General features: G+C 40.0%; 2 protein-coding genes across 2 annotated transcripts in view; both read right to left on the bottom strand.

The window, feature by feature from the left end:
• Positions 1 to 10,064, bottom strand: part of LOC147759253 (uncharacterized) — a 61,823-nt gene extending 51,759 nt beyond the window's left edge. The window contains exons 1-2 of the mRNA XM_086998586.1: positions 9,423 to 10,064; positions 7,547 to 9,268 (exon numbers count right to left, since the gene is read on the bottom strand). Coding sequence (XP_086854712.1) covers positions 7,547 to 9,268; positions 9,423 to 10,064 — 2,364 coding nt within the window. The remainder of the gene's footprint in view (positions 1 to 7,546; positions 9,269 to 9,422) is intronic.
• On the bottom strand, positions 10,065 to 13,396 carry LOC147759252 (uncharacterized). Its single transcript, XM_086998606.1, has 2 exons — positions 13,078 to 13,396; positions 10,065 to 12,819 (listed from the first exon to the last, which is right to left on the bottom strand). Exons 1-2 carry the CDS (start codon positions 13,139 to 13,141, stop codon positions 10,070 to 10,072), a joined length of 2,814 nt encoding a protein of 937 aa, XP_086854732.1. The 5' UTR covers positions 13,142 to 13,396; the 3' UTR covers positions 10,065 to 10,069.
• Between the last annotated feature and the right edge of the window lie 169 nt (positions 13,397 to 13,565).

Genomic DNA, 13,565 nt, shown 5'->3' with positions numbered 1-13,565 from the left:
AGGAGGTCAGGACCCCCTGACCCCCCCCCTCCCAATCCGCCACTGCAACTACCAATGGACCTCGGTGGACACAGGTTAATTACATATTTGGCATTTGTGTCATAGTTTGTGCATTTAAGCTTTAAACTTAAGTTTTATAAATATTAAAGTACCTACCCTTTAACGCGAAGTAAGAATCACGGTCAGCCACCTTTGTTTATGAGACAGTAATCAGTGTTACGCCGACGACCATCACCTGATGTATTGAATTAAACGAGTGGAGTAGTAACGAACCCTTGGAACGAATTTGAGAAATAAGCAAACCTGACTTTATCGAGTGTAGGGGAGTTCGATTTTCTAAAAAAAATGTACATTATATTTATAAAAATTCAGTCGGGGTCGAAACTCCCCCCCCCCCCCGCCCCCACCGACCCTCCTAAATCCACCACTGGCACAAATCTTTTGTCCTGTACCACCTTAACTGCGTCACGTCCAGCTCGATGTAGCGAGTCAATAGAAATATAATTTCAATCGGTTGACGAGAGGAATTAAAGTGAAATTAATTTCTCTCTGGTTATGACACGCCAGAAGAGGGCGGGATTGATGTAGGGGAGTTTTCGTGTCATTTAGGCGATTGACACGGTACTGTTAACACGCTTATGATTACGACTCCGTAGACGACATGGTTGATGAGTCCAGTGGAGGCGAACACTTTTCCTTGGCTGATGTAATGAAAAAAATGGAAAGTAAAAAGAAAGAGACGAAAGACTATTTCGACCATAGACTGCCTACATTTAATGCCGAAGCCGGTAAAAACTGAAAGTCGACAATATTTATCTTGGAAAATAGAAGGTAATCACCAGCAATTTGACTCAACAGTATTTGAAAATAAGATTATTGTGGTGAACAAACTGACAGTGCCTTACAGTCTTGGCAAGAGAAACAAACTTATCAGAATTGCTGACACTTTCGACACTGTTAAGGAACATACTGTTAATCCTCTTGCTTGTGATTCTGAGAGCGAGAGAGCTACAAAGAAAATAAAAGAAAACAAAAAGGGAGCCAAAAAAATAAGGTTATATCAGCAGACCGACCGATAGGTGTGGTGGGCGATACTTCTCAGCGGAGAAGTCTTTATCGCAGCAGCGGGTCGTGACTTTGCTTAGCTTGTTGAGGAAAGGGCCATTTCATGCTTGAGTGACCAACTTACAGAGGGGAAAGTTATTCTACCAGAGTCCAACCCCAGAGATAAGGGAACATCTGGAATGGGGAAGAAGGCGGAAGCATTGAAAAATAGATAAGTACCCGGTACATGTATGAGTGCGTTAGTTTCAATCAAGAGTTGCATAATTATGAACATGAGCAAAATCAGAAATTCATACCCGTGAAAAGTAGGTTAAGAACCAATTTAAGTTTTTGGGAAGAAGTAGGGTATTCATTTTTTATTCTAGACTTGATAAAAATGGTTATAAATTTCCGTTTATAGCAACACCCTGTGGGATGAGGAAAGATAACAGCTTTCACCATTGAAAAATAAGTTTTTTGTTAAAAAGCTATTCTTGGATTGAAAAAGATGCGTTTGATTAAAAGGTGTAGCAAACAACCAATTGTTGATAACCCTTAAACAGAAGCAGTGCATAGCAGTGAAAAAAATAGATTGATTTTAGATGTACGAGAAGTAAACAAACATGTCTGTAAGCAGTCTGGTAGTTACGGACATTTGAGAACGGCTCTTATGTTTATGAAACTGTGTGGTTGGTTGATTAAATTTGATTCAGCTAATCAACATCTAGATATCTATTATCCTCATACGGATTATTGAGGTTTTTCATGGAAAATTCAAGATCAGCAGATTTATTTTTGATTCTTAGTTCTTCCATTTGGGTTATCATTAGCACTTAATATTTTTTTCAAAATTGACTTGGCAATTAATCAAAGAATGGTTCGATGTAATTGGATGACGGTCTGTGGTACTGCAGTAACATAGATAGATTGGAGCATCAGGGTGCTGAGATCAAAGATGATATTGCTAAGTCAGGTTTTATGTAAATATATGAGAATACTATTTGGTCGTAGGTACAGAGTCTGGCATTTATAGGCATCGAAATAGATATTAGTATTGGGGAAATCAAAGTTCTTGATATTAGATTAGCAAGTGCTAAGAGATCTGACATTATATTCGCACGAAAGTGAGCAGAGGTCTGGCTATGTCGGTCGGATTATACTATGTCTCATGTGTTGGGAAGTGTAACGCAACTAATGACAAATTATATTAGCATGGTTATTTCAAGTGCTTTTTCTTAGAATCAGAAAATGTGTGTGAAAGCATGCAGTCAAATTAGACCTTGGTGTAGTAAATCAGAATTTTACAGTTTTCACCTCAGTGCAATAAGGTAGTTTATTCTGATGCTAGTAGTACTGGGTTTAGAGGACATTTTGTTGAGACACCTAAAAGGGTGTGTTGCGGGGAATGGTCAGCTGACGAAGCGACGGAGAGCTCTACTTACAGAGAACTGATAGCTGTTTTCAGGGTCCTGTTCTCCATGGCAAACACGTTGAGTGTTTTGAGATTGAAGTGGTTTTCTGATAGCAAAGATGTTGTAAACATTAAAGAAAAAAGTAGCATGAGGAGTAAATTACAACCTATTATTTTAGATGTTTTTCTTCTAATGGAGTTATTCAATAGAAATGAAAGGATACTGAGAGAAGAGAATACCCATGCAGATTATATAAGTAGAAGTGTGGATGTTGACAATTGGGGTATTTCTAAAGAATTATTCTCACATTTTGATAAGATATGGGGTCCTCTTGAAGTGGATTGGTTTACGTCCTGCTACAATGCTTAAGTACATATTTTTACTCTAGATTTTAGAATTCAGGAACAGTGAATGGGACACGCGTCATTTACGGATCTATCCTGGTCCTCAGATCAAATTCAGTCTCTTATTTCTACCAATGAGTTACAACAGACTCCTTGTTTCTATATTGTTTCCGACAGACTGTTCTGGTCCTTCACCTGTAAATATCCATCATGACGTAATCAAATGTGGCACCGAAACGTGCCCTTGGCTGACTCTGTTATGGTCTCAAAATTTTTGAAGCTTTAAGCTTTTAGATGCTACCTAGTTTCTTATTGAAAAGTCGAGATATAGAGGTGGCAATAGGCTTTTGATAAATCGGGTTAAATCGTATTTATGCCCAGTAAAAGTTCTTGAAAATATTTAGATTTCATTGGTAGGCCTCGATCCTAGCGACAGCTTTTCAAATTTACATGGCCTATTTTAAATATAATATCGTTGAGTTACAATGACAGTTATGTATGAAAATTGTATAACGACGAGGGGGAGTATCGGTGCGCGTACAACAGTAATTTATGAATACATTTTACAGTATTATGGAATATACATGTATATTAGCGCCCGTGGTCTTATTGATCAATTAATGTGTGAATGAATAAGTCAAATCCACATGTACATCTGGGGCGGATCCAGGATTTTTTGGAAGGGTGGTGGTGTTTTTTTTACGGATTGACAAGGCCTCGGAGTGCAAGGCCGACCCTCACCCCTTTGGAGTTATGTCTGGGGCACGCTCGAGGGCCACGAAAAAGGGTGTTTTAGAGGGAAAATATCTCCATTTGATACGGTTTATAACTATTATTCAGCTATAGATTTTGGGTGTAATTTTTTATCAGAAATCGAAGGGAGGAGGGGGTCTGGATCCCCCCTGACACTCCCTCTTTATCCGCCATGTACATGTATTAGACCGTGAACATTCGTGAACAGTTTCAACCACAGTCCCTCGCCTGAAATGAGCCATGCCTGTCTGTAATTTGCATAACAGTTACTTGCTCATCGTAGTGCGAGCTGTATTTCCGAATGCTCAGTAGGCAGTAGGACACAGCTAGGTGAAGACGCAATGTTCAACGTGCGGGTGCAGTCGCAACGCAGTCGTATGAGGCGTAGAAGCAAATGCATGTTTCGTAAGTAGCACTTTTTCTTCAGTATCGTATGTCAGTTGATAGAAAGAGAGTAGAAAAATGCAAAGAAATTTGCGACGAGTATTTACGGGTATGTTACTACTCTTTGTTGTCGCTGTCGCCTGTCGTTTCTGTTATGCCACTCAAAATATTATTTAGCAAATTAGTAAATGGGCATATTACCACAAAGATCACGGACATATTTACATGATGGTACCGTAGTTGTCACAGTTCCGAGCTTTTGATCCTAAGACAAGCGTGCCCCATGAACGATAGTCAGTTTTAGTAGGTTTGTTAATTTTATTATACATGTACCTGTAAAATGCTTGTAAGCAGTGTTGAAACACGGGGAAATGATTTATTCTAAAGCGAAATATGGTTCCCAAACGCGTGATGCAAAGCGATTTTAGATATTACAACTTTATATAGTAGGTAAAATAAATAAATAGTGATAACCTACACAAACTAGAGGAGTGTTTTCAATTTTTTTTTTTCAAAGCAAGATATCTGAAATATCTTTATTACTAACTTCAGGTCTTAAATGTGGCGTTAGGCAACATAGAATCGATTGTTTTTTTGGGGTGCTATCTGAGCCTGAACTATGGACAAGTCAGATATTGTTAACATTACTTTCTCATTTCAGAAGTCCACTGAGATACTGAGAACTGCACGGCACCTGGCTGCAGGCAACCAAGCCTGTCATTCACCCTCTGGAACCCTACGCACATCCATGCATCTTTTGTTTTAAAATTGAATAAATACGTTTGTCATTCCTTGTTTTCTTATTCACTTCCATATGAAATGATGATAAAATATTAATAATAATAATAAAAGAGGGTTAGGGGTAAAATTGTAAAGATATTATTGTTTGAGCACTTTCTAATTAAATCTGCTAAAACTGATCTGTAAGCATTGTGTTTGGGATTGATGATTTCTCCAGTAACAGAGGATGTCGTAAATCGAAAGGATTAAAAGTTTTGTTAATATGCCCAGTATTTTGTAAATAATTGAGAGCATTTTAAGAATACATCTACAGGATTTCCAACAGCCCACATTTATAAATACAATTTGTATGAATTTACGATATTGCTTTTTTAAAAATCTGTCCTACATTTTTTATAGTGAGACGGGTTTTTTAATATCTATTTATAAATTAGTTCATCCTCCCAGATAAAATTTTCTTAATTTAATATAAGTCCATATTCTAAGGTTTTTGGTTTGCTAGAGAAAATTGTTTCAAATTTCACGACCTTCTCATCAGACGAACACTTCAATTTTAAATTAAAACGGAAATATAAGAGATCTTGACACACTTTTGAAATGGGAACAATGAAATTTGCTCCTCCACCCAAAACTTAGAACTGCATATTCTGATATGTTTGAAAATGTCTCATTAAAATCATAATTAAAATAAATTGATCCTTTGATATAAAGAAATGGGCTCGCCCCACCTGTCACCCCTCAAATCGAATGGACTTGTCCCACCTGTCACCCCTCAAATGGAATGGACTCGCCCCACCTGTCACCCCTCAAATCGAATGGACTCGTCCCACCTGTCACCCCTTAAATCGAATGGACTCGTCCCACCTGTCACCCCTCAAATGGAATGGACTCGCCCCACCTGTCACCCCTCAAATCGAATGGACTCGCCCCACCTGTCACCCCTCAAATGGAATGGACTCGTCCCACCTGTCACCCCTCAGATGGAATGGACTCGCCCCACCTGTCACCCCTAAGATGAAATGGACTCGCCCCACCTGTCACCCCTCGGATGAAATGGACTCGCCCCACCTGTCACCCCTAAGATGAAATGGACTCGCCCCACCTGTCACCCCTCAAATGGAATGGACTCGTCCCACCTGTCACCCCTCAAATCGAATGGACTCGACCCACTTGAAAACTTTCAATGCAGGTCAGTGGTGGGTGGAAGGGTATCACGTGATTTTCGGGAGCCAATGAAAAAAGCAGGAATTTTACACTCCGTTATAGGTAAACAAAATGACACGTTCGACGCACCGGGGAGGATCGTTTATTTAGGAGGCATGCACATAAATTTGGTGGGTATTTTAAAAGCATTTTACTATTTACAACGATCAGTACCATCTCAACTTAACTCATGTGAAGTGATTTTCAAGTGTTTGGTCTGTTTATGTTTTTATGACAATTTAAACTAGGCATAGCTTCATATGTAGTTTGACAATTGTAAACTGAAGTTTTCACACCACAAGCCTTCTTTCAAGTGAAATATCTCGGAAAGCACTCGGACGATTTTTTTTCAACTTTTCAGTAATGTTGCTCATTTATTTGTTGACAAAAAGTGCCGATGGCACCTGATGGCACCCCTGGATCTTTAGAGATATAGACGGTATAATCCTTCTGTGAAATCGTTGAGACATTGGAGAGTTTATGTTACTCATGCTTTATTTTTAAACGTTCAGTTCAGTAACCATTCACATCGCTTATGTCGGTACATTAAATGGACTAGTCAGCAGGTCAGCATGTCAGCATGACAGCAAGCAAGCAAGCAAGCAAGCAAGGTACATAATCTAAAAAAAAACAAACAAAACAATAAATAAATAAAATGAATAAATAAATAAAGGAAACTATATAAATACTTATGCATCAAATACATAGGCCTAAGTATAATTTTACTAGATATATGGAACATTACATTACATTAATTCGGTTATATATAACGAGACTTGAAATTTGCTATATCTATACAGTAAACAGAAATGATATGAAGTTTACCTTATAATGCAATAATCATAATTAAAACGTTATATACTGAATTACAGGAAGGGTTTTGCAGTTGATAATTAAACCAATGCGCTCTCATATTATCTTTTATCGTACTTCATATTAATTACCACACCCTACCAGGTGCTCTATCTTATATACCTATTTTTTCACCTTTATAATTTATACAAAAAACTTATAAATACACACTTGACAGTATAAACACTTACATTATGATTTCTCCCTTTGAACTGTTACAATACACTATACTACGTTGGGAAATACGGTTAGCTGCAGGAGAGACCCTTCTTGTACGGATTCTGGTAGCGTTATGACCGAGAAGCATTCAAATAAGCGCGCTACTCACACAAGTAATGAAAACTACTCATAACTGTTATAGCTAAAACAAGGAATCTGTACTTACACCTTGTTTATATAAAACATGGAATCTGGCACTTACATACCCGGTTCCATAAATAAGTTATACTGAATAAGTTGTACTTATTTATCTACAAAACAAAATATTCTAAGTGCCCTTAAAACAAAACAAAATAATATCTTACTGAAATTAACTAGTTACTTCAAATCTCCCGTCTAATGTTCATTTGGAACTAAAAGAACCAACTTGTTAGAAGGTCTACGGATATCTACACTTTGTGTTTTAAGCAGTACTGCTCTAACATAACCTTCAGAGTCCATCTCTACCTCTTTAACACGACCCATGCGCCACTCACAACGCGGCACATTTTCTTCTCGAATAATAACTACATCGCCGATCGCTAGATTTCGACGATGTTTCATCCATTTTGTACGACTTTGCAAATTCAGTAGAAACTCTCTTTTCCATCTTGCCCAGAACACATTCGCAAGGTACTGTACTCGTCGCCAACGTTTGCGAAGATACACATCTTCTCTCTGGAATACACCTGGAGGCGGAACGGTAACCCGTGATCTGAGCGTCAAAATGTGATTCGGAGTTAGAGAATCTTCATCACGCGGATCCATGGAGACTGTCGTCAGTGGTCTCGAGTTGATGATCGCTTCTACTTCACAGAGGAGAGTGTGAAAGGAGTCAGTGTCGAGCTGGGTTCCATGTTCTTGTAAAAGACCCGTGAGAACTTTCCTAACAGACCGTATCATGCGTTCCCATGACCCACCCATGTTACTTGCTGCAGGAGGGTTAAAATGCCAATCAATGCCTACTCGACACATATTATCTTGAATGACATCATGTTTCATGTTCTGAAGAGCTTGTTTAAGTTCTTTGTGAGCTCCAACAAAATTTGTTCCGTTGTCGCTCCACAACTCTCTAACATTTCCTCGGCGCGCAATGAATCTTCGAAGCACGTTAAGGAAAGTGTCCGTTTCAAGGTTCATAGCAACTTCTATGTGTACTGCCCGACTAGACAAGCAAGTAAAGAGTACCCCGTATCGTTTGACTTCTTTCCTTCCGTCTTTTACGACAAAGGGTCCAAAACAGTCCACGCCTGATCTGCTAAACGGAGGAAGCGTTTCATCTACTCTACAACTAGGTAAGTTGGCCATTCTCTGCTGTTCCACTGGACCAGTGAGACGTCGGCACTTAACACAAGAAACCAGCAAAGAACGCACAGCAGCATTTCCACTTATAATCCAATATTTCGTACGAAGGCTTGAGAGTACGTGATTTCGACCTGCATGCCCCAGACGTTCGTGTTCTTGGCGTATTATAAGAGTAGTAACATGGCCCTTTTTAGGTAGTATGATTGGATGTTTCGTTTCTTCTGTTAGATTTGCTCGCTGTAATCTTCCACCCACTCTTAAGATACCATTGTCAACAATTGGATCCAACTTGTAAAGGTTGCTGGTCTTGTTTACCGTCTTTGCCCGGCTCCGTGTTTGATCTGCATCAGCTGAGGTAAGTTGGGTAATCTCGTCTTTGTAACTGCGCCAATGTAGCCAACGTATGACTGTGGTCTCCGATTGGGCAATATCCTCGGACGTAATCACCGGAGAGAAACTCGTCTTAGACTTCTCTCTTTTGCACAACCACTGAACAAATTTTCCGTAGATAGCAACTGCTTTGCACAATTTATACCAACTTGAGTAGTGATTCACAAGCTGAAAGAAAGAATCTTCTTCATCACTGCTCAATGCAAAACACGCTGTATGTTGGATCTCATCATCCGATTCTGATTGGTCTTGCATCTGAGAATTTAGTGGGCTTGCCGGCCATGTATCTTCCTCGGTATACAGAAACTCGGGACCAGTCAACCACCTTGCACTGTCACTCAACTCATCCGCTGATAAACCTCTAGAGGCTTCGTCTGCACTATTATTTGATGACGGTACGTAACGCCACTGCTCTACACTGGAAAAATCGCGTATCAGTTGAATTCTATTTGCCACAAACACTGGGAATCGCTTCTTCTCATTGGCTATGTAGCGAAGTACAGTAGTGGAGTCGGTATGGTAAAACACTTTCAAGTCTTCCTCAATTTCTCTCTCTATCATTTTGGCTAGTCGCACTGAGGTAACTGCAGCGGTAAGTTCGAGTTGACATAGTCTTGATGGGTGCGAGTCGAGCTTTTCCTGCTACAAAGAAAACATTTATGTTTCCTGCATAATCCTTACATCGAAGGTAGGCAACTGATCCATAACCATAGAAGCTGGCATCTGAGAAGACATGGAGCTGCACTTCACCATGTGGGAGACAGTCTGAAAGTTTGAAACAGCGGTTTATTTTTACATTTTCTAATGCTAATATCGAAGATGACCATTTGCTCCACCTTTCTTGAAACTTCTCTGGTACATCATCATCCCATCCTACATTTCCGTCACGACAAAGATCCTGTAGTATTTTCTTCGCTGGCAATATCACCGGAGCCACAAAACCAAGTGGGTCATAAAGCAAAGAAATGACGGAGAGAATCCCCCTTCTAGTTGATGGTTTGGCTTTTAGCTGTATGGAAAACTCAAACTGATCTGTCTCAATGTTCCATTGTACCCCAAGCGTCTTTGTGATTGGTAGCTCATCATAATGGATATCAATTGAGGATATTTCTTTGGAATGCTCAGCCTTGGGTATAGAGTCCATAACTTCAATGCTATTGCTGGCAAACTTGGTAAGATGGAATCCTCCGCTTGCACAGGTTTTCTGAAGATCATCTACCAGTCTGATGGCGTCATAGGTAGACTTCACAGATTTAATACAGTCGTCTACATAGAAATTTCTGAGAAGAGTTTTACTCACTTCAGAATTTTCTGCTTCAGCCCCAATTTTCTTCAGAACAAAATTGGCAACACTAGGAGAGGAGACAGCACCAAAAAGATGAACGCTCATCTGATATTCTTGCAAGTCGCTGTTCAAGTCACCGTTTTCCCACCACATGAATCTCATAAACTTCTTTGTTCTAATGGAACCCGGACCTGAAAAAACATGGATTCTATATCGGCAATGAATGCGGTTTGATGCTGACGGAACCTACAAAGAACTCCCACTAAGTTGTTGGCCAGATCCGGTCCTTGTAATAAGTGATCATTCAGGCTTGTCCCTTGAAACTTGGCACTTGCATCAAACACTACTCTAATTTTCCCCGGTTTGTTTGGATTGTATATACCGTGATGAGGTAAGTACCATACTTGGCCCTGTGCTGAGACATCATAAAGAGGAACACGCTCTGCATAACCACGCTCCAAAATATTTGAAACAAATGCTACGTAATCTACACGGTAAGTTTCGTTTTTCATCATCTTCCTCTTTTGCCACAATGCCCTCTGTACTGCTTGTGATCGGTTATTAGGAAGTGACACTTCACTGGATCTGAAAGGTAAGGGCAAAGTATAATGACCATTCTCAAAAACAACACCGTCTTCTGCAATCTGTAAGAAACGTTTGTCCTCTGGTGACATTCCTTTCTCATCAGGATATGATGGCTTATGCTCACAAAAATCGAGCTCCATCATGTGCATTGCAGTAGCCGGGGACATTATCTCCTTGTGGACTTCCTCCACCTGTATACGATTGCATGTAATGTGGTCCCTAGTATCGGCGGTTAACGGTCCATGTACTGTCCAACCGTGTCTAAGTAACACTGCATACGGGCCTCCATTTGAAGAAGGTATCGCTCCAAGCGGCTCCAAGGCTAGTGGGCAATTGTTTCCAATCAAGATAGACAAGTCCACATTTTCTTGCAATTCTGGTATTTCCTGAGCAACACTTTTGAGGTGATCCCACCTTCTGACGATATCTGGCGTAGGTATCTGATCTTTGGTGATTGGAATATCATCTCTTGTGAAAGTTCGTGGCAGTTCAATGGCATTATCACCATTACTATCTGTAATCACCAGATTTTCCACCGCATTGCTTTGAAAACAGCTGCTTCCAGACATAGTCTTAAGCTGGAGACGAGTAGTTACACCCGAGGCATCAAGTTGGCGGAATAATCCTTCTGTAATAAAACAACCACTACTTCCATTATCATAAAAACAGTATGCATTCATAACAGTGCTACTACCTTTCTGGTGGATCTTCACTGGGAGAATTGCATGAAAAATACGGTCTGCAGACACTGTGGTAACGCAGGAAGACACAGTAGCACCATCGGTCAGCTGTGTATTAGCTTGAGCTGTGAGAGAATGCGATTGGACAGCAGGTTGTCGTCGGGGCCGAAAACCTTCAACATGGAGTGAAGTTGGATGCAATTTCTGACACTTATGACATCGGCGTTTCTTGGTGCAGCCCTTTGACACGTGGTCTCGTCCAAAACATCCAAAACAGAGGCGTTTATCCATCAGAAATGCTCTCTTGTCATCGATACTCTTAGATGAAAATGTCTGACAGTTCTCAAGGTCATGACGTCCTTGGCAAAGTGGACAACAAGGTTGCGCGGTAGTGACGTCAGAAACGGTCGTTGCCAAACTGGACACTTTTTGGTTGAACTTACTTGTTGGAGGCTTTGAAGACTTTGTAGAGATGGTCCCTTTACCAAACACTGGGTCGTTGGCTACTTCAGACGCTGATGATACAAAGGAGACAAGATCTGAAAACTGAACAACCCTTTGTTGATGTTGCCTCAACTTAACTACATGCTCTCGCCATTTATTTTGCAAATAAAAAGGCAGTTTCTTAACTACATTTATCATATTGGGTGGGTGATTTAACACACTGAGGTAAGATAAATGCTGCATTGCATAAGAACACTTTGTTAATGACAAAGCCAATTTCTTTAGACCAACATGATCATCTTGTTTTACAGATGGCAACTCATTCACTTTATTCAAATACATCATAGCAGTTTTATATGGATCACCATATTCTTTGTCAAGCAACATACGGGCTTGTTGATACCCATCCTCTAAATAAAAACAACTACTGATGATATCTTTGGGCTCACCTATCAGTAACTGATCAAGGTAATACAATTTGTCAGATGAAGATGCTGCACGAGAAGCAATACGAGTATCAAAAGCAGCCAAGAAAACCCTATACTCAGTTAAGTCACCAGCAAACTTTGGCACTTCTGGCTGAGGTAAGGACAACGCAGCTAGGAGAGCATCAGTGTGGAGTAGATGACTGCTTCCAGGAATGCCACTAGTCTGAGGTGCACGCGCTGGTACTTCTACGCCAGTGGGGGGTAAAGGACTGCCTCTGGGAATTGCTCCGGCCTGGGGAGTGATCGCCGTTGTCACATCAGTTGTGGGTTCTCGGGGAATGGCCCTGGCGTAAGGAGTTGGTGTCGGTGCTTCTACATCAGTCATAGGTCCTCGGGGAATGGTCTTGGTGCTCGGAGTGAACGTTGGTGCTTCTGCATCGATCGGATGTACATGGCTGTCTCGGGGAATAAATTCAGGAGCCTCTACATTCATCATACCGTGGTGGGAGAGGTTATCTACCCAGGCATCTACATTAATGGTTTTCAACGGTGCCCATGTTTTCAGCTCTGCTTCCGCTTTTTTAATTGCAGTCTGAATACGCAGCGATTCCTTCCTTTGCTTTAGTCGAAATTCTTCTTCTTCAATTTTCTGTTTTTCTTTTAATGCCTTCGCCTCTTCTTCTAAAACTGCCCTTTTTGCCGCAGCTCTTGTAGATCTTTCACTGTTGGTGGTTGATCTTGAACTTTTACTAGAGCAGGAGACAGCATCGTCTTCATGGAAAGGGAATTTGGAGATATATAAAGATGTACGGCGTTGAACTTTACTAAAATTTTCCTCTGCCTGGTCTAAATATTTTTCTGCTCCTTCTTTTTCTTCTTGGGTATTAAGCAAATTGAAGTATTTAAAATGTGCCTCTCTAAATCGGTCTATTGAAACACAAAAGTCATTCAATGCTTTCTGTACAATATTTACATGAGCAGAGTCCAAAATAAGTTCATTTATGATGTTTTCTTTTTTAGTACATTCACCTTTAAAGGCGGCACGACTGTGCTTTAATTCTTGACGATAGTCCCGGTCTCCACCTGCATCCATGGCTGTTATTATGTACTAGTGTGAAATCGTTGAGACATTGGAGAGTTTATGTTACTCATGCTTTATTTTTAAACGTTCAGTTCAGTAACCATTCACATCGCTTATGTCGGTACATTAAATGGACTAGTCAGCAGGTCAGCATGTCAGCATGACAGCAAGCAAGCAAGCAAGCAAGCAAGGTACATAATCTAAAAAAAAAAACAAACAAAACAATAAATAAATAAAATGAATAAATAAATAAAGGAAACTATATAAATACTTATGCATCAAATACATAGGCCTAAGTATAATTTTACTAGATATATGGAACATTACATTACATTAATTCGGTTATATATAACGAGACTTGAAATTTGCTATATCTATACAGTAAACAGAAATGATATGAAGTTTACCTTATAATGCAATAATCATAATTAAAACG

The sequence above is a fragment of the Lingula anatina genome, unplaced genomic scaffold (assembly GCF_051362555.1).
Source record: "Lingula anatina isolate TDL-2025a unplaced genomic scaffold, LinAna3.0 unanchor82, whole genome shotgun sequence".
NCBI lineage: Eukaryota > Metazoa > Brachiopoda > Lingulata > Lingulida > Lingulidae > Lingula > Lingula anatina.
This window is presented reverse-complemented; position numbering and strand designations above follow the sequence as displayed.

Excerpts from the sequence above, each read along its gene's own strand:
- LOC147759252 (XM_086998606.1), bottom strand. The coding sequence starts at position 13,141 with ATGGATGCAGGTGGAGACCGGGACTATCGTCAAGAATTAAAGCACAGT. Across the intron at positions 12,820-13,077 it reads CAGTCGTGCCGCCTTTAAAG|ACGATGCTGTCTCCTGCTCT; the intron begins GTGAATGTACTA and ends CTTTCCATGAAG.